The sequence below is a fragment of the Prionailurus viverrinus genome, chromosome F2 (assembly GCF_022837055.1).
Source record: "Prionailurus viverrinus isolate Anna chromosome F2, UM_Priviv_1.0, whole genome shotgun sequence".
Taxonomy (NCBI): Eukaryota; Metazoa; Chordata; class Mammalia; order Carnivora; family Felidae; genus Prionailurus; species Prionailurus viverrinus.
In genome coordinates, this window is record NC_062578.1 from 9,152,559 (window position 1) to 9,172,748 (window position 20,190).

At 43.0% G+C, this 20,190-nt stretch overlaps 1 protein-coding gene across 1 annotated transcript in view; it reads right to left on the reverse strand.

Moving 5' to 3' along the window:
* Positions 1-13,796: 13,796 nt before the first annotated feature.
* BPNT2 (3'(2'), 5'-bisphosphate nucleotidase 2) overlaps positions 13,797-20,190 on the reverse strand; it is a 32,101-nt gene continuing 25,707 nt past the window's right edge. Inside the window, exons 4-5 of the mRNA XM_047841984.1 lie at positions 16,699-16,860; positions 13,797-15,225 (exon numbers count right to left, since the gene is read on the reverse strand). Of these exons, the coding sequence (XP_047697940.1) occupies positions 14,954-15,225; positions 16,699-16,860 (434 nt within the window). The 3' untranslated portion in view covers positions 13,797-14,953. The remainder of the gene's footprint in view (positions 15,226-16,698; positions 16,861-20,190) is intronic.

A 20,190-nucleotide genomic window follows, 5' to 3' on the forward strand; every position in this document is an offset into this window, starting at 1 on the left:
TGCATTTTATCGAGATTCCCCGGGGGGATTCACAGGGACTTGAACGAGTGAGAAGCACTGGGCTAGAACTGAACCGACCAAGATCCACCAACTGGGAAAGAGTGAGGTTGGAGACAGCGACCACGGTTAGAAGGTGAGTCCCAGACTGAAAAGGGACAAAGGTGGGCATCCAAACTGCACGGTATGGTTTGCAATCGGTTTCCCTGGGCCAGTGAGGAAACTTCCAGGGGGACTAGAAGCAGGAAAGTTTTTCTTTTTTTCTGTTTTTTTTTTTTCACTTTAGTGGTGATGATTCATTGTCCTGAGCCATCCCCCTAGGTCAACCCAGCGGAAGTCACCACAAGAACAGTCCTGGTAGAAACAAGGACAAAGGTGGTCGTAACTGTGATAAACACCCTAGTGAGCACTCAGAGTGGCTGAGCCCTGCGCGGAGGGCTTACTGTGCATTGTTTCATTGATTCTCACAACATCTGAAGTTTCACTGGGGCACGCATGAGTACTGTGCCCGGAGCAAGGAACTGGCAAGTGGACAAAGTTAGGATTTGAACCCAGATTCTTAGTCGAACGTGGAGTAAGCCAAATTTGTGCCGGAACATTTGTTAAGGAAAGAAGCAAGTCTCACGCTTTAGCGCGTATAGAAAAATCCTTAGAAGTGTGTTAGAATGCAAATCCCTGGGCCCCAAAGCCCAAACCGTAGGCCCACGAATCTACCACTTGAGATATTTCCAGCTGAGGTCCCTGGGTGGCTCAGGGATGCAGGGACAATACTCAGCGACACATGGCCCCAATGACAGGGGAGAAGGGTGGCTATGGCCTTCAGAGACTGAGTTCACATGTAAGATACTATTTTCACCCCAAGACTCCGCAGTGAAAAGACATTCGAAAAACGGTCTTAGCTAAGTACGCCAAGTCCTTCCCAACTCACCTCCCGGCCCCAACTCCCGCCATGCTCAGCCTGGCAATCAATTCCCCAGGGTGGCTCTTGTCCTTACGGAGACACTGCAGAAATGGGCAGGGGCATTTGAGACTTTCAGGATACTTTGCGGCAACCGCCTGCTAACAGATTCTTGAGCATCTCCAGGGCCCTCCTTCGTGGAGAGGGACGCCCGCTACTGTTTTTCTAATATTCACCTTCTCCTTTTAAATTAAATGATATTCATCTCAATATGCCCATCTTACCTGTATAAAAAATACACCAAAGTATGTGAACGTGATAAATTGAGTAGATCATCAGAGCATCTAAACGCTAAGTGAAACAAAGTTTTCAAAAGTTGAATATGTCAGATGCTTTTAAATACTTTTTTTTAAGTTTATTTATTTTGAGAGAGAGAGAGAGAGCAAATGGCAGAGAGGGAGAGAGAGAATCCAACATAGGCGCTGAGCTGTCAGCACAGAGCCCAATGCTGGGTTCCATCCCACAGGTTGGAGATCATGACCTGAGCCGAAACCAAGAGTCATTTACTTAGCCACCTGAGCCACCCAGGCACCAGCTTTTAAATACTTGTAATTCCTTAAAAAGCCGACAAAAAACTCATCAAGTATTACAATCATGGAAAACTGGCACTAAAAATGCTACTAACGTAGATGTAAAGTACTTCTCCCTAATCTCTATTTCATTTTTATTCTTACCTTATTTTTTCCTAGGTGTGTTATTATGAGGTGCATCGTCTCCCGTCCAAAATTCCTCTGTTGAAGTCCTAACCCCTAATATCTCAGACTGCTGACCTTCTTTGGAAATAAGGTCTCGGCAGCTGTAATTCATTATGATGAGGTGATCTGGAAGCCGAGTAGGCCCCTAATCCAATATGGCCGGTGTCCTTATAAAAAGGAGACATTTAGGCACACACACGGAGAATGCCAAGAGGTGACGAAGGTGGAGATCAGAGTGGTGTTCCAGAAGCCAAGGAACATCAAAGATTGCCAGGGGAAAAAAAAACCCACAAAACACAAAACGAAACAAAAAACACCAGACACTAGGGGAGGGCTGAGGAGCAGACTTTCCCTCACAGCCCTCCAGAGGGACCAGCCCTGTTGATACATTGATTTTGGACGTCCCGCCTCCAGACTGTGAGACAATACAGTTCTGCTGTTGAAGACACCCAGTCTGTGGAACTTTGCCATGGCACAAGCAAACTAATGCAGGTGTAATTTTATTCACTTGAACCAGAAGAGTCAGGGCAAAGACTCCAACTAGTCAGGACTGTGGGTTCGGGTTGGCATAAAACAACTGAGTTCATGGAACTGCACAGAATATTGGTAGGCAACAGAGGATAAGGGGTACCTCCCTGGAATTTGTACAGCCTGAGAAATTGCTAACACAGAAGTCAAGAATATTAAGTAAACAAATGTATAACCAAAGTTTTAATTTATTTGCTCATTATAATAAAGAATTCTCAGGACATAGGCCATTTTTTAAAAATCATTTCTAAATTTTTTTCTAACATTTATTTATTTTTGAGACAGAGAGAGACAGAGCATGAATGGGGGAGGGGCAGAGAGAGAGGGAGACACAGAATCTGAAACAGGCTCCAGGCTCTGAGCTGTCAGCACAGAGCCCGACGCGGGGCTCGAACTCACGGACCTCAAGATCATGCCCTGAGCCGAAGTCGGACGCTTAACTGACTGAGCCACCCAGGTGCCCCTAAAATCACTTCTAAATGTTAGTATATTGAAAGCACATAAAATTTGAAATGTCTTCACGCCTAAAGGACTGTTTCTGGCTCCCTTTAACTCTTGTAATTGGGTCTTACCGTTAATATCATCTCTGTTCCCACAGTGCTTCACCATGGACTGAAGTCCTCCTCTAGAAGGCCTGGAGTCAACACAAGAGCATTTCTGCCCTAGTCTGTTACCCATTTCACAGGCCTCTTTCATGCTGGCACTTTGCCTGTTAGATGCAGAATTATTAGCTCTGAAAAACCTGGAGGACTTCATTTTTTCACAACCTCAATCTTTCCTAATCCTTCATCTGAGTTCATCTGCCATATTGAAAGCCCACAGGAGGACTTGGGACCTCACATTCTCCTCTTGCCAGGATGAGGCCAACCCCTCATGCCAACACTAGGGATAAATAAGAAAGTCTGGGACTCTGGCCTTTGGGCACCCATCACACTCAAACCTGGGGTGTTCACTGTTTTCCACCTGCATTCTGCCTTGTCCACTGAGCGCCACACAGGTTCCTACACGTCAGCAGTGGGCCCAGCCACGCGCTACTCAGACTAACATAGTAGTAGTGATTTTTTTGCCTTGACTCCTGGAAATCCACAGAAGAAGGATCAGGGATCTTGGCAGGGATATAAATTCTGAGTGTGAAAACAAGGGTGCAGGCCAGTCTGTGGGTCTCCAGCCTCTACCCAGCCCAATACCTCACAGAAGAGCAAGGTACCAAGAAAGTGGCCTATAAGGCTTCGGGCAGTGGAGGACACAGTCTGCTGCTGCAGAGCTGGGGTGCTGTTGAGACCTGGGCCTCCAGTCAGGAAAGAACAGGTGAGAAACCTAAGGGGACAGCAGTCGTCTGCTGTCCTTCACGGATGGGCACTGAGGCTGAGGGCAGTTAGGGTTAGGGGTAGGATTACCTCATCCTCACAGATGAATCCTTGATGAGATTTTGGTAGCTATGGTTTCCACTGTCAAACTTTCTTCTTTTTTTTTTTTTCAAGTTTTTATTTTTTTATTTTGAGAGAGAGAGACAGGGAAAGAGCGAGTGGGGGAGGGGCTGACAAAGAGAGAGAGAGAGAGAGAGAGAGAGACAGAATCCCACACAGGCTCCTCAGTGTCAGCACGGAGGCAGACACAGGGCTTGATCTCACGAACCGTGAGATCATGACCTAAGCCGAAATCAAGAGTCAGACGCTTAACCAACTGAGCCACCCAGGCGTCCCTCTTCCTTTCCTTGACAGACCCTGCCTTGGCCCTTGGACAGAGAGTTTAGGATAGGTGAGGGCGTGCGTTCCGACCAATCCCACCACTGTCCTTTCCTGTAAAGTCAGCAAAGCATAGAAGACTGTTGTGTGCATGTGGGGCCTACTGGAAGAGTGTGTGGATCTTGGCTCACAGACAGCTACGTCCCCCATTTTGTAGAACAATCAGTCTACAGGAGAGGATGAACCCAACACGCCGGCAGATAGAGCCCAGGAGGGGGTGGGGAGAAATGGCTACATCTTCTCAATGGTCCACCTTCTCATCCCTTTGTCTTTCTCAGACACTCGAGCCAGTAAATCATTTTCCGCTCAGCTTAATTCGAGGCCATTTTTGCCTCTTGAAAGCAAGAGAGTCCTGCCAAGTAAATACTGCATGGAGCAGAGGCCTCCAGATTAGACCACTGTAAGAAAATCTTGGGGGGGGGGGGTGCGGGGAGGGGCAGGTCGGCGGCAGGGAGGAGTGTGCATCCATCAGGGCCTGCATGGCTGTTAAAGGCTGTTCCGCATTTTATCTCATTTCATCATGGCCGCAGCCCTGTGGACTGTACTCCCGGTATGCCCCTTCACAGCGGAGCCCCTTGCTCAAGATCATGCAGCTACTAAGAGGCAGAAGGGTGTTCAGACGTGGGCGGGGCTGCACCAGAGTCCGGGCAGTGAACTTCCCTACCAGAACTCATCTCTGGAAGTTCCCAACTCCTGTCTCCGACACCGCTCAGTGCCCGAACTGTTGCGTTAAACGGGGGCCACTCGTGTAGCACATCTACCCCTGTCACTTTCCAGGGGTCCAGGGCTGAGACGTGACCTTATCACTACTGGAGATGCAGCTCTGGGTGTGAGTTGCAGGATCATTTTTGTTGTCTGACATACTTTACAATTTTAAATGTTTCCTTTTGTCGAGATATTGAATCCACTGAGGTTTCCAGGACGGATTTGGCTTGCCGTCCAAAACAACCGTTTGGCACACTGAAGAATGTTGTATCACTTCTCCAGGGAGTAAAAAGCGGATTCGAGAAAGATCATTTTCCTCCCGCCCCATGACGCTCCACTGCTTACCTACCAACAGCTGCTTTAGGCAAAATTACATCCACTTTGAAAAATATTTTCCATGACACTGTTCTCTTTGAAGAATGAGCTCTGGTCTTCTGCCAGTTGGAGATTTGATGTAACCAAAGATCTTAATCCAGCCTAGAGAACTAAATTCACTGAACACAGAAAGAACAACTTTCGCAAATGTGCTGTTTGTATTCCTACTGTGAAATAAGATCTGACCCAGCACTTATCTGGGAAGAACTCCCACCAGAGCTGTGGAAATCTTGTTTCATGATCAGAAATCCTGTTGGGGAGAGAAACCACGCTGCCCGCTGTCCAACAAGATGAACTCCTTCATTTCCTGATGTTCTCATGTGAATCCCCAAAGCACGGCTGGCTGGTAAACTGCACCGGCTGGGAGGAAGGGACAGAAGTTCCAGAGAGCAAATGGAGACCATGGGAGGTGCTGGACTCCATCATTCACTGTGAATCATGGTTTTTGTTGTTGTTGTTGTTGTTGTCGTTTTCTCCATTGTTTGAGCTCCAAACTGAATGAGACTAGTTAAAAGTCTCAGAAATTACAAAACAAAACAAAACAAACAAACAAACAAAAAACCATATACGATTTCTGAAATATCAGGTGGTATTTGACACTCACAGTGTGGCCCCTCTTCTGGGGAAACTAGAATCCACGTTGAAGAGCTTTGGAAACTCTGAAATGATATTCCTACGAAGAGCCTCCCAAAAGAGTTAAAAGGGAGAAAGAACATAATCTTTGAAGTTACTAAAGAGCTGAGACATTTAAAAAATGTTTCTGTGCTCATCTCAGATTTCAAGGTATGCTACACAAAGCTGTAACAATCAAAACAGTATGGTATTGGCACCAGACAGACACACAGATCAATGGAACAGAATAGAAAGCCCAGAAAGAAACCCACACTATATGGTCCATTAATTTATGGCAAAGGAGGCAAGAATACACAATGGGGAAAAAAAGTCTCTTCTGCAAATGGTGCTGGGAAAACTGGACAGCTACACGTAAAAGAATGGAACTGAGCTGCTTTCTTACACCATACACAAAAATATGCTCAAAGTGAACAAAAGACCTAAATGTGAGACCTGAAACCATAAAACTCCTAGAAAAAAAATATAGGCAGTAATCTCTTAGACATTGGGTTTAGCAACATTTTTCTACTTCTGTCGCCTCAGGCAAGGGAAACAAAAGCAAAAAAAAAACAAAAAAAACTATTGGGATTACATCAAACTAAAAAGCTTTTGCACAAAGAAAGCAACAAAATAAAAAGGCAACCTGCTGAATGGAAGAAGATATTTGCAAATAATATATCCAATGAGAGGTTAATATCCAAAATATATAAAGAACTTATACAACTCAAACCAAAAACAAAACAAAACAAAACCAAAACCAAATAATCTGATTAAAAACAGGCAGAAGACGTGAACAGACATTTCTCCAAAGAAGACATCCAGATGGCCAACAGACACATGAAAAGATGGTCAACATCACTCATCATCAGGGAAACGTAAGTCAAAACTACAATGAGATATCACTGAACACCTGTCAGAATGGCTAAAATCAAAAACATGAGAAACAACAAGCATTGGTGAGGATGTGGAGAAAAAGGAACCCTCTGGCACTGTGGGTAGGAATGCAAACTGGGTTAGCCGCTGTGGGGAAAAGTATGGAAATTTCATCAAAGAGTTAAAAACAGAACTACCCTATGATCCAGTAATTGCACTACTGGGTATTTACCCCCCAAATACAAAAACACTAATTCAAAGGGATACATGCCCCCCTATGTTTATAGCACCATTACTTATAATACCCAAATTATGGAAGCAATCCAAGTGTCCATCAATAGATGAATGGATAAAGAAGATACAGTATACACACACACAATGGAATATTATTTAACCACAAAAATAAAAAGAATTAAATCTTGCCATTTGCAATGACATGGATGGAGCCAGAGGTTATAAACACTATATAAGCCAGTCAGAGAAAGACAAATGCCATGTGATTTCACTCATAGGTGGAATTTAAGGAAAAAAAAGAACAAAGAAAAGACACAAAGTGAAAAACAGACTCTCAACTATAGAGAACAAACTGCTGGTGACCAGAGGGGAGGTGGGTTGGGGGGATGGGTGAAACAAGTGATGGGGGATTAAGGAGGGCACTTGTGATGAGCACTGGGTGATGTATGGAAGTGGTGATTCACCATATTGTATGCCTGAAACTAACATAACACTGTATGTTATACAGTATGTGTTATACTGGAATTTAAACTAAAAAAGGATCCTTCCAGCTCTAACATTCAGTGTTTCTTAAAAACAAACAAAGGGGCGCCTGGGTGGCGCAGTCGGTTAGGCATCCGACTTCAGCCAGGTCACGATCTCACAGTCTGTGAGTTCGAGCCCCGCGTCAGGCTCTGGGCTGATGGCTCAGAGCCTGGAGCCTGTTTCCGATTCTGTGTCTCCCTCTCTCTCTGACCCTCCCCCATTCATGCTCTGTCTCTCTCTGTCCCAAAAATAAATAAACGTTGAAAAAAAAATAAAAAAACAAACAAACAAAAACGGGCAGAGGAACTGAAAAAAACTTATTACAAAGAAGACATACAGATGGTCAACAGACACATGAAAAGCTGCTCAACATCACTAATGACCAGGGAAATGCAAATCAAAATGAGGTATCATTTTATACCCGTGAGAATGGCTAATATCAAAAGGAGAAGTGACAGCTGTTTGTGAGGATATGCAGAAAAAGGAACCCTTGCGCATTGTCGGTGGGAATGTAGATTGGTGCAATTGTGGAAAAAAGTACGAAGATTCCTCAAAAATTTTAAAATAGAAATACCATTTAAGCTAGTAATTCCACTATTGAATATTTACCCAAAGAAAAAGAACACAATAATTCAAAAAGATATATGCACCCCTTTGTTTATTGCAGCGTTTTACAATAGCCAAGATGTGGAAGCAACCTGTCATCGATAGATAAATGGAGTAAGAAGATGTGGGATATGGGTACAACGGACTATTACTCAGCCATAAAAAAAGAATGACATCTTGCCACCTGTGACACCATGGATGGAATTATAATGGATCGTGTGAAGTGAAGTAAGTCAGATGGCGAAAGATGGATACCATATGGTTTCGTGTGGAATCTAAAAAACAGACAAGCAGAAACAGACTCATAAACATAGAAAACGAATGTGATTGCCAGAGGGGAGGAGGGGTGGGAGAATCGGCAAAACAGTGAAGGAGAGTGGGGGGTACAGGCTTCCAGTTATGGGCTAAGTCACCAGGGTAAAAAGTACAGCATAGAGAACACGGTCAAGGGTATTGTAACAACACATGGTGACAGTAGCTATGCGTGTGGGGAAGCACAGCACTATGCAGAGGGTTGTAGAATCACTGTTTCGTACACCTGAACCTAATGTAATATTGTGTCAACTATCCTTAAGTTTCTGTGCTTTCAAAATGCTCAGATTTTAGAAACAATTTTAAAAATAATGGCTTATATTCCAATTTTTTTCTTAGGATGTAGAATTGTCATTTTTTAGATGAACAAACACTATGTTTCTGATACAGAAGTCAAGGATGTGAAATCGTCGAATTCATAACATGAGGCTAATGACTTCTTTGTATCATCTCTAAGACTCGAGGAGTACAAAAGCCTTGGAGATCTTTCTCAGCGTGTGATTTCTATCACTGCCTTCCCACAATTTTGTTGTCTTTGCTTCTTTTGCTCTTTTTCTATCCTCCCTCCACCTTAATTAAACACATCTATCGAAGAATGCAAGTTACACTTCCGTTATGGCTATGTTTGCCTTGTATGCCCCTTTTCATACAGACGCCTTTTCTGTACCCGGTGTGAGAAGACCGAGAATCCCGGAAAATTAAGCGTTCAAAAGCAGATGCACTCATAGAAAAAGCAGGATAGACGGCTCCAGGGGCTGAGGGGAAGGGGACATGGGGAGTGGCTCAATGGGTAGTTTCTGCTTGGGATGATGAACGGCTTCTTCAAAAGCACGGTGGTGGAGGTTGTACAATGTTGTGAATGTATTTAATGACACTGAATTGTGCACTTACAGATGGTTAGAACGGTAAATCTGTGGATGTGTGTTACCCTAGTTTAAAAACAGAAAGAGAGGAAAAAAGCAGGTGCAGCACACCATCTCTTCCAGACATCACCAATTTATTCAGAAAATTCAAATTTCAGTTTGGCAACGTATGTCCAGGGGCAGAGAGTTTGGGATAGTCATTTCGTTGGAAGCAATCACATTTTCTAGAGATAAACGTCCATGGGGTAGCATCTGAAGGAAAGAAAGCAAAACTTTTAAAACTAATTTAGTGCGTGGGGTGATAATCATAAATATTTGCAGTTAACAAAACAATCAGCTTACACAACTGAGGCATGAGAAATGCTTATGCTAGTAGTAACCCTTTATTCAGTTCAGTTCAACATACATTAAGCACCTAATTTGTTCAAGACACTGGGCTAGCTGCTGGGGCTGAGGTGGAAATACAAAAATCACCAAGACATAATCCCTGTCCTTAAGAAGTTTACAACAGCACATAGAACCATGAGTGCTACAGGTGAGGTACAAAATAACTGCTCTAAAGCCATGGAGGGAGGAGAGTTTGCCTCTCAGTAGAGATTAAAATCGGGACCCCCCTGAAATTTGGTGGTGTGGGTGAGGCAGGATACAGCATGCCAAGTAAAGAAAACTCTGGGGTCTAGGCAGGTCTCGGCCACAGCAAATGAACTAGCTCCCCTTTAGGTTTAAATGTGTCAAAAGGGAAGGGGTATTCGAAGGGAAGGGGCATGTTTAGTTTAATCCTTCTCATCGGCGTTAGCCTATTACAAGGAAGAGATCCACAGGAGTCAGGTCAATTAAGAAAGCAAAGTTTGAAGAGGCAGGGACATGAACAGGAAACACCATTTCATAGTTTAGTGTAAACTCAACCCCGTGTGTATACACCTCTAGTAGCTTAAGTAACATCATCAAATGGGGGGAAAAGTCCATCAGGAGCACCGCAGTTCATCATGGCAGAACAGGGTGTCTCTTGTTAGACTCTACGACTAGCTTTGGTTCCTGCCAACGGAAGACGTCATGTTACACGAAAGTCAAAGTCCATATTTTACATGTGATATTAAAGTCCTCAAACGTTACCCCCTCAATTCAGCATAAATGATGATGAGAGAGAATCTGGGGACAGAGATGGAAGTCCCTGTAGGTAAACTGACCTAATAAGGACTTTGGCATGCTGTATTTCCTATTTAAAAAAATACAGGATGAGCATGTCCCTCCTGAATAATAACTTACTACACATAGAACATACTCCAAGAGGAATTCTAACGCAACGTGCTACTAATCAAACATCACAGTTTCTGCTTTTGTGATTTACACAAATTACCTTAATTATAATACTTTAGGGAACATGTACAAACACAATATGTAACGTTTTAATATTCTTCATCAGCTTTAACTTCTAAAAGTTTGGCTTGTATTATCTCAAAAAAAAAAAAAACAACAAACTACTTATAAACCTCATTTTCCCACAGAATTAATTCACCATCCAACTTTAAAAATAATTTTTTTTAAAAAGAAACCAACGGTAAATTGGAATGCTAACACCTGCCAGGTTTTGATAAAATGAAAATAAACAACTCACATAAACAGCACCTCATAAATCCAAAACCTTCTTTTGAAGTGCAAAGTTCAATTCTTGTCCTCTTAGTAACTGCTAATTGGAAGCTCCCCCCCCATCCTCCCCCCCCACCTTCAATCCAGGAACTGTTCTGGTTTAAGTCACGTGACACACAGTATTTTTTTTTTTTAGCATCAATAAATTATTGATATGGTACCACGAACAAAGAGCTAATTTTTAGAAACCAAAGCAACTCAGAGGACTAGCAGAACAGATACAATAGCACACTGAAATGATTTAAAAGTCAAATAAAAACCAAAACGTACCTTACCCTGGTCTTGTATCGATTCAAATGAAAAAAACCAAAGGATGAAGTATCATTTCAGACCTATATACATCAAGATGCCAGTTCTTATAAAAACGCACTTCAGTTGTAAATGCTAGATTATGCAAAAATAATTTTATATCAATTGTATTTAACTTTAATGAATTTTCCCCAACTCTAATATTAAAAATGTTAAAAGAACTTAAATTTTAATGGCAAAAAGTTCCTATTTTCCCCATCTATTAAAAAAAGATTTTGTTTTCCCTTATTAACATACAATGCCCTATTGTTAAGGCACAACTTTTTTTTAGGATAAAAATGAAACCGTAGAATAGGTTTATTTTACACAACAGTTACAAGACAGACGTTTTGTAGGCATATACTGAAAATAATGCATCTTAAATTCAACCCGGATCAAAAACGCAAAATCGCCGTTTCTATCCAGGACCAGTCAACACCTAGCCAACGCAAACAGCTGCAGCTAGAATGATCCAAGCGGTTTCTATTTTTAACCTGCCAAAGATTGTCTCCATAAGGCCATTTTCAAGGTGTTACCAAGGAGAGGCAAGCTGGATGTTTTCTTTTCTGGGGAACAGGGCGTAGTGGCACCCCAGCTCTCTCTACTTATGCTGGGCTATCAGAGAGAGTTCTCACCTTCCAAGCCCGAGTAAGATCCAGTTTCTGAGCATCTGAGACCAGGGCAGAGCTCCCCATCTCTGGGGGCAGATGTTTGCGGCCTCCCTCCCCTCCCCTCCCCTCCCCTCCCCTTCCCTTCCCTGGACGCTTGTTCTTCCGGACTCTCTTCTTAGCCGCTGCCCCTCCCCCACTTCTTCTGACCCAATTTGCACAATATTCCAAGGGCACACCCCGCAAACGGAATTTGCACAATTGTTGCTTCAACCACATCAACCAAAGCACTTCTCAGCTTCATCATACAGCCATAAATAATTCGCTTGAATGCGGATTTAAAATCAAGAAAAACCACTAAAATTGGGGGAAAGAATTTTGCCCGGCAACTGACTACACAGAAATGATCCGTCTCGTAGGCTCTCGGTAATCTCCGCGGAAATAAGGACAGAAGTGTGAAAACGAACAGGAAAAGCAAGTTTTCTTAAGCAGGCCTATATACCTACTTCTCGTATTGACTGCATTTTCGTTCTGTGAAGAACGGATCTGAAGAAATGCTCCGTACAGACAGAAGCACCGGATTAGCCTTGACAGGGCGGGTCTTTGTGGTTTCGAAGGTGATCTTCCCTTACTTTCTGAGACGTCTCTGAAAAGTAACGGTCAACCAGAACTCTGAGGAGGCTTCGTCTCCCTGGCTGGGAACTGACCTAGCGTCTCCGTTCTACCGGGAGATCTCAGCAGCCAACCTGGAGAAAAGTAGGTCTATGAGAGAATTCAGGGGTTGAGCGTTGGGGAAGGGTGCTGGTCAAGAAAGAGGGGCAGAGAGCGAAGAACATTAAGGGGCTGAGGGCATCGAGAACAAGGTAAAGACCAAGGGCAGAGGAAGGGGACGGCCGGTAAGTACTGAGGTTACTGGCGTCCCTGTTTTTACTAAATGTGATGGGTAAAACTCAAATTTTAAGGGAACACTGTGCTCTCAATGAGGGTAAAGATAAAGGAAAGAGAAGGCCAGGAGTCAGGGAGGTTCAGGGTCACTAAAAGTTAAACTCTAATTATTGTGCTACATTTTAGAAGTGATTTTATTTCTGTAATTCTGGGAGATATTACATGCCTTACTTATTCATGGTGTTTCACTGGTATGTTCTGGCACAATGTCTCACATAAATAAATATAAACACCGTTCTTTGTACTTCTATTAGTTCTGTAATGTAGACTGACTTTTGGAAACAAAAGCAAAATCTGAAAACGAACTCTATGAAAGCACCTAAAAACCATTAGTAATTAGCCTCTACCCAATAAATTATACAAATAATGCATTCAACTGCCAGCCAATATCTTAATTTTTGCACGCAAGCCCTTCGCAAGTCATTATCTACATGCAGATTAATGAAATTAAAAATAAAACCAAAGCAGTCATGCTTGCTAATATGAACTAGTTTCATTTCCATGAAGTTAGAAAGTTTCCGTCTATTGCTGAAAAAAACAAAAAAACAAAAACAACCAACAACTCCCAATCAGACGCCGGTTCCTAGTACGCCGGTCCTGTTTCCCCATATTTGACACATTAGAATTAACTGCTTCTACCACGGACTCTGGAAATAATACAAGCCTCTGCCATCCCTCCTGAGAAAAAGTGTTCTCACTTCATTGCCCAGTAGGAAGGTGAGCTCTCCGATTTTCTGTTCTGAATCCCTAAGTCCTGTTTAAATACCAAGTGTCCCGACTACCAAAACGTTGCATGAATTTTCATTGAACAAAATCCTACCTATTGAGGCCCACTCCACTCCCAGACTGGTGACCAGCTACTGGATATTGAGGAGAAACACGTGCATCCTACCGGATTCAAGTCCCTAATGAGGAAGTAAAGGGCTTTGGAGACCGTGTAAAACGCAGACCTAAAGTTGTATGCACATCCCACGAGATGAGGATGTCCATTCTTTGGTCAATTTTACCTCCAAGATAGGAAAATAAATGGAAAGCTATTTTAAAGAAAACAGAATAAGCCATCCCTCCCCCTTTATCAGAATGTTATACAATACGAAGTCACATGAAATAACGGTATTTGTTTACATAAAGTTTCCAGATCTCACACTGAGAGAAATCCGGCATCCCCAGGAAAAACAGTTCACAGAGTAAGGGGCTAATTATAGTGACTCAGTGAAGACTCAACCGCCTTTCTTCCAACCAGATTCCACACACCGAATTTTAAAAAATTAATCAAAAAGTAACATTAACCATCATTATTTTAATCTGAATGGAAACTTCAAAGTATCTTAAAAGTTACTACCTTGAGAGTTTAGTTAGGTTAGGTGCATTTATTAACGGTAAAAGCAACCAGAAATCATTCTTGATAAGGAGAGAATCTCTACATTCAAACCTGGCAAATTGTTTAAAAAGTACTAAAACAAAGTTTTTTAAAATAACGAAAGCTAGCTTAAGCCATGTAATTGTCAAATAAGTCAAATAGAATCATTTATATTCTTATAGTGCATCATTTATCCCTAATGAGAAAATGTACCAAAATCCTAGTGCTAACCCTGAAACCTTAATCCAGACCTTATGAGTTAAAACTAAATGTTGGTCAGGAGGGAAAGGATGGAACCATGCACTGTCCAGAGCAAACGAAAATCAATAGGAAGATGGCAGAAACGTTGAACCCAGGGGTACAAATACACTGTTCTGTATCAAAAGAAAACAGAACAAAACAAAACACACACACGGAAACTACAATTACAACTCAACCATCAAACAGCTATATTCTCGACTAGCTGGTGAACCTGTTATTAAAATTTCAAAGAATGAAAACAATTTCAGCTTTTTCTATTTTAATCCTTAAGAAATATTCAGCAACAGATAAATAGAGCATTTGTTGCATATTAACGAATGTGTGGCTGCTTGTGCTTTCTATCTGCATTAGGGGTAAAAACCCCCAATAACTTTATTTTCATTGAGATACAATTGTAAAGTAATTATTAAATCTACACAAAATCAATCCTTTCTTCAGCCCAATTCTATATGAAAGTACGAACAAACAGTGAAGGTTCGTGATGTTGTGTGAAAATGGTGACTCAGAACAATGTACTCAGCTGTAGATTTTAATTCACAAATATATATATACACATATATATATATATGCGCCTTGTGTATGACAACTGTACGAAAATCGTCTCAAAAATAAAGACAATACTTGAGACACGAAGCAACCCATTTTCCCTGATCTTCCATCCTATTACAGGGAAAGTAAGTCTCTGATGCTTCATAAATACTTCAGAAAGTTCAGGATGGCCTTAACCATGCATAGTCTGCACCGATGCTTTGAAGCTCCCGGCGCTTCGGCGGACCATTCAACTTGGGAAGAGCTGTGACCTGTAATCAGCTTTGCTTATTTATGTCCTGTCTTCTCTAGATCTGGCAGTTTTCTGACCAGGGCTTGGTGGTTCATTCTGATGCTGGCAAGGAGCCCTCCTTCAATGCCGTCGGACCCAGTGTAACTGATTTCTTCACCACTCAGGGTAGTCATATGCCCCCCAAGGGCTTTTAAGATGGCGTTGCCAGCACATATATCCCATTTTTTGATGTATGTCACATGGATATACAGATCAGCTTTTTCTTGACTCTTATCGGGTACATCCAAGAGTGCTAAGACTTTATAACCTAAAAGATGAACACAGAATTTAAGTTACTATTCCCAAGATTTAAAGAGAGTAGCTTCCTGTTTAAGAGTACATTGTTAAAAGTAACGGCACAGGACGTGAGGCGTTCTCTTGACTGTGTTTGCAAGGGCCAAGTCTAAAATTATCTCAAAATAGTTTTGTTCTTTTTATTTTTTTTTTCAAATAACAGCCAGACATTAAACCCAAATGAGCGGAAAATATACTGCAAAATAACTTACGAAGCTATTCTTAAGTGTAACCAAACACACGTCTATAATTTTTTAAATTTAAATCTACTTTGTGGTTGTTTTCTATGGAATGATACATACACTATGTCTCATTTCCTACGGACTACACTGAAGCTAAATCCATCTAAATACCCATGAGCGCCGGATTTGAAAGACCAAGCACTACAATCTGAAGCCCTTATTGTAATGAGGCAAAGTTTTTAAAAAAACAATATAATAAAACACACAGATGAAACCAGGTCCAGAATCTGGTTTATCCCATTCCCACCAGGTATTCTGAACCTCATCTTTCCTAACCAGCCTAACAGAGAGCTTATAAGAAAACAATGAAGTCATATTAAGTAAGGTACCTATATGTAATCACTAAATTAAAATTACTGGGCTTAAAAGTTAATCAGCATTACTTTTTCCTTTATTACTGTGGTGAAAAGGTCTTCAAACACACGTTTCTGACCACAACGTGTTACTCATTGGAGTTAAAACACTTCTGTCCTATTCGACGGCACTCAAAACAAGGGGAGGCAAACAGCCTGTGAGCCACATCCAGGCCATGTGCCGGTTTTGTAGAACCCTAAGGCCACGAATGGTTTTCTGTATTTTTAAAGGGTGCCAGAAACCCAGACATCCAAGAGGGTCCATATGTGGCTCGTAAAGCCTTAAACATTTATAGCTGGCCTTTCAGAGAGAGTAAGCTGACCCCGGATCAGTAACGCAGGTAATAAAACGGTAGAGAACGTGCGACGAGCTGGGTGGCCACTAGACTCGGGCTCGCCCCGGACACGAAGGCTGAAGAGTTCAGAGGTGTCGAAAGTGACCCGCGGATCAGCCATTCTAGGGAGCCTCGTGATGACACCTGGCATCGTTCTGACATACGAAGTATCGGAATGTGCTGGATCTCCCCTCTCCTCACTGATACTCCTGCAGCGAAGCTCCCAGCGCGATGACTTATGCTGCTGATGTGAAGATGCCGCTTCAGTGTTCGAGGAGCGGGAGTCACCGGGCTGAGACGTGCCGCTACCGTTGACACCATGGCTCATACGAAGGCATGTGTGACTGAGATCCCACCCCAGACATTACCAAGTAGGAGACCAGGCCTATCGGGAGAGCACATGCTCTATCCTCCCTTTTCTTCCCGAGCACAGGGCAAGCGAACCTTCCTCCTGACAGAAGCCCTGACCGTGCTGGGGACGCGGGGCACTGGCGCCACAAGGGGGGTAGGAACATACCGGCACCACCAGCTGGGATAATGGTGGTCTGGTTTCCAAAAGTCTGAAGAGCAACCTGCTTGACCATTCCTGAATGGGAGCGTGATACAACGATCCTCGGGGTCCTCTCGTTGTAGGAAGTGCGGGCTTTCACGTTGGACCCACCATCTACCATGGCCCAAGCTGAAAAGCAAATATAATACCCATTAACAGCACTGAAGCTTTTTGAAACTAAAACTCAACGTACAAAGTGTTGACTGGAAAAATATCCTTTTACACAGAATTGCTTGTATTTTTTTTCCAAAACGGAAATATTTTTTTTCTGAGAACCAGAGTAGTATTTAGTATTTTTTTTACACTAACAGGCAAATATGAAGACCAAGTTAAAAAAGGCCACGTAATCCTGCCCAACCAGAGACAGTGGCTACTAAAGACTTAACGACGCCCAGGTTCCAGAGCTCCTTGTGAGCTGCTGAGTGCTCACTGGGATTGCACCCCAATCTCCCTGTAGCTCGGCCAGTGTCTTCCCCTCCCCTACACAAATAACTCTTCAGGAAACATTCTGCGTGCTCATCTCCACATCAAAAGTCTGGCTTCTGGGGAACCCCACCTGTGACCACCTAGGACATAAGCAGCAAAACTAGTCACCCTGGATAATTAACAACTTAAAACAGGTTTTGCTCCTATACTACCCCTATTTCTGATACGTTCGTAGTTTCAATTATTTACATATCGGACCCATCTCGTAAGGGAGCTTTATAAACATAAGGCAGCTCAAGGGGGGAGTCAGGGTTATGTATCTGCTTTGTCGGAGAGCGTAAAGAAATGCTCTAGATTTCGAAATAGAACAGGAACTTATAAGAAGGTGAGGAGACCCTCGAGATGGCTTGAAATGTTTTTCTCGGCTTGCAAATTTTCCTCAGTGACTACCAAGCTATACAAGAGAACGGACTTACTCAGAATCATCCCCATCAGCTTGGTGCTCTAGCAGTCACTCACCACGGGGAAAAACAGTCCGCCATGGCTACATGCTGTCCGGACAACAGCAGCTGCATTACCACTTACTCCTGGCTGCAGGAAAACATCAAAAAAGTGAGCGGAGTCGGGGTTTCTGAGTTCCCCGAAGATGATGGCAGGCTCTTGGACTCCTGTCACACTTCTTTCTAAAAACCACACACAGCGACAAGGAGGACAAATACGAACACCCTTCATCAACAGCTAAGGAATCAGTAGAAGATGGAGACTGGTCACAAACGCAAACTTCGGAAAAAGAAGAGAAGTAAACACTGAAGGTCAGCAGAATGAGTGCCGCGGCTGATCCCAGGGTGGGGACTGCGGCAGGAGCTCCGGACATGCCAAGAGGTTGGAGGACTCTCGGTGGTGGGAGAAGTCAGAGAACAGTGGCCGGGATTTCTCCCCAGAGGGAAAAGGTCCCATCTGAGATGCGAACTCCTGAAAGCGGGCCTGAAATGTGGCAAGAGAGCGGCGACAAGAGGAGGCCAGGAGAAGACACAGAGCCCAAGTGAAGTCCTGAGGGCACACGACACCTATCGGGAAGTGTCTCCATGAGTGTCTCCACGAGAGACAAAGACAGGAGACTGCAAATAGAACTAAAGAAAAGGAGGAGTTGGAGATAAGGGCCCTCCTGAAATAAGAAAGCAGAAGGGTGGAAACAAAACAAGATGCCTGCTAACAAAGATAATGTCTTCCTCACCCTAACGAGAAGAAAGCTCCTGGGCTGAGAACCACCCAAACACCTTCCCACAACTCCGCAACGGCCATGCCGCGGCCCAAATGGGAATGAGAAACGTGGACTACTGCAAAGTCCGCTGAAACCAGAAGAAGAAAACACAATGAATGAAGGTCGAAACGTTCCAAGCTACTTGAAAATGCTCATAGATCAAGCAGAATAAAACGGTAACACAATATTCTAGAGAAGAAAGAAAGAAAGAAAGAAAGAAAGAAAGAAAGAAAGAATTTAGAAACAAGAAAGAAACAAGAAAAAAAACCCAAAAGAACACCATGGAACAAAGAAACAACTGAGGACAGGTAGAGAAGTAGGAACGTAGTGAAACGAAATGGGCCCTCACGTAACGCGGGGAAGAAATTGAAAACGACAACAACAACAACAGAAACACAAGATGGCTGAAGACTTAGCCCTAGATGGTGGGATATACGGAAGGGCAACAGCGTGGCCCAAAATCAGAGCAGGCAAGGAGGACGGCAAAGGATAAGCGAAAATGAGAAAACTGATTAAAGGGACCAGAGAGAAGGCGACACACAGACGTCAGCGGAAGAAGAGTCAGTATATACATATTAGCAGGTCTCTGAAAAAGGGAACCAGAAGCCATGAGATAGAACCCGTTGTAAAATTACGGTCCAAAAGATCATGCCTGAAAGAAAAGAGGACCGAAATGTCCACACGGAGAGACACACTGTGTAGACATCTGCCCAGAAAGCCAACTCTGTATCTGACATCTAGAGTTCTATTATTAGACTTTCAAGATAAAGTTCCTTGGCACTCCAGGCAAAAACACCAAGCTCCTTACAAAGGAAAGAAAATCGGATTATCGGCTTCGCTGCCAACGGGATTCAACGTGCACCCGCACAGATATTAATCAGTTCAATATTTTCTACCAGTAACCAAGAGAAAAGAGTACAGCGGGGGTAAGACAGTGTCCTACTAAAATTCATGCCTGCTAGGAACCTTTGGAATGTGACCTCATTTGGATACAGGGTCTTTGCAGATGTAATTCAAGTCAAGGTCACACTGGATTAGAGTAGGCCCTAAATTCAGTGACTGGTGTCCTTACAAAAACAGGACACACAAAACACAGACCGAGAGAATGGGAAGGAGGTGGCATGGAGTGATGGGTCTACAAACCAGGGCACCAAGGGATGTCTCACACCACCAGAAGCTAGAAGAGGCAAGGAGTGTCTTCAAGAGGGAGCACGGCACTGCTAACAACTTGGTATCAGACTTCTGGCCCCAAAACTGCGAGAAAATAAATTTCTGTTGTTGTAAGCCCTCAAGTTTATGGAAATTTGCTAGACCACCCAAAGATAGAGGGCTAAACCAAAGAGTTTGGAAGTAGCTGAGTCTTTCATGTATCAAGGCTACAGGAAGAGCTTTTAACACGTTAAGAACTCAGATAATAGGAAGGACAGCTATGTGCTAGCTCTTCTGAAGTAATCCATTAGAGGATGAGCTTTAGCCAACTGAAGGAGGACTGAAGAACACTCAGCAAAAGCACTGTTGGTCAGCACTGAATAAATTTAACTGGGGATTTAAGAGGAAACCAAAGACAGGAATAAAGGTTTCGGAAGAATCAAAGTGTGTAAATGATTTGTGTATAAGAATCAAAGTGTGTAAACCAATCACAGTTGATTGGTTAGAGTCAAAGGATACCATGTAAATCTAAAGAGCTGAAGAGCAGAAAGACACAGGTCGAAAAAGCTACGACTGACTAAAATGGGATGGTGGTCAAGGAGGCTAAAGGAAGCTAATTTCTT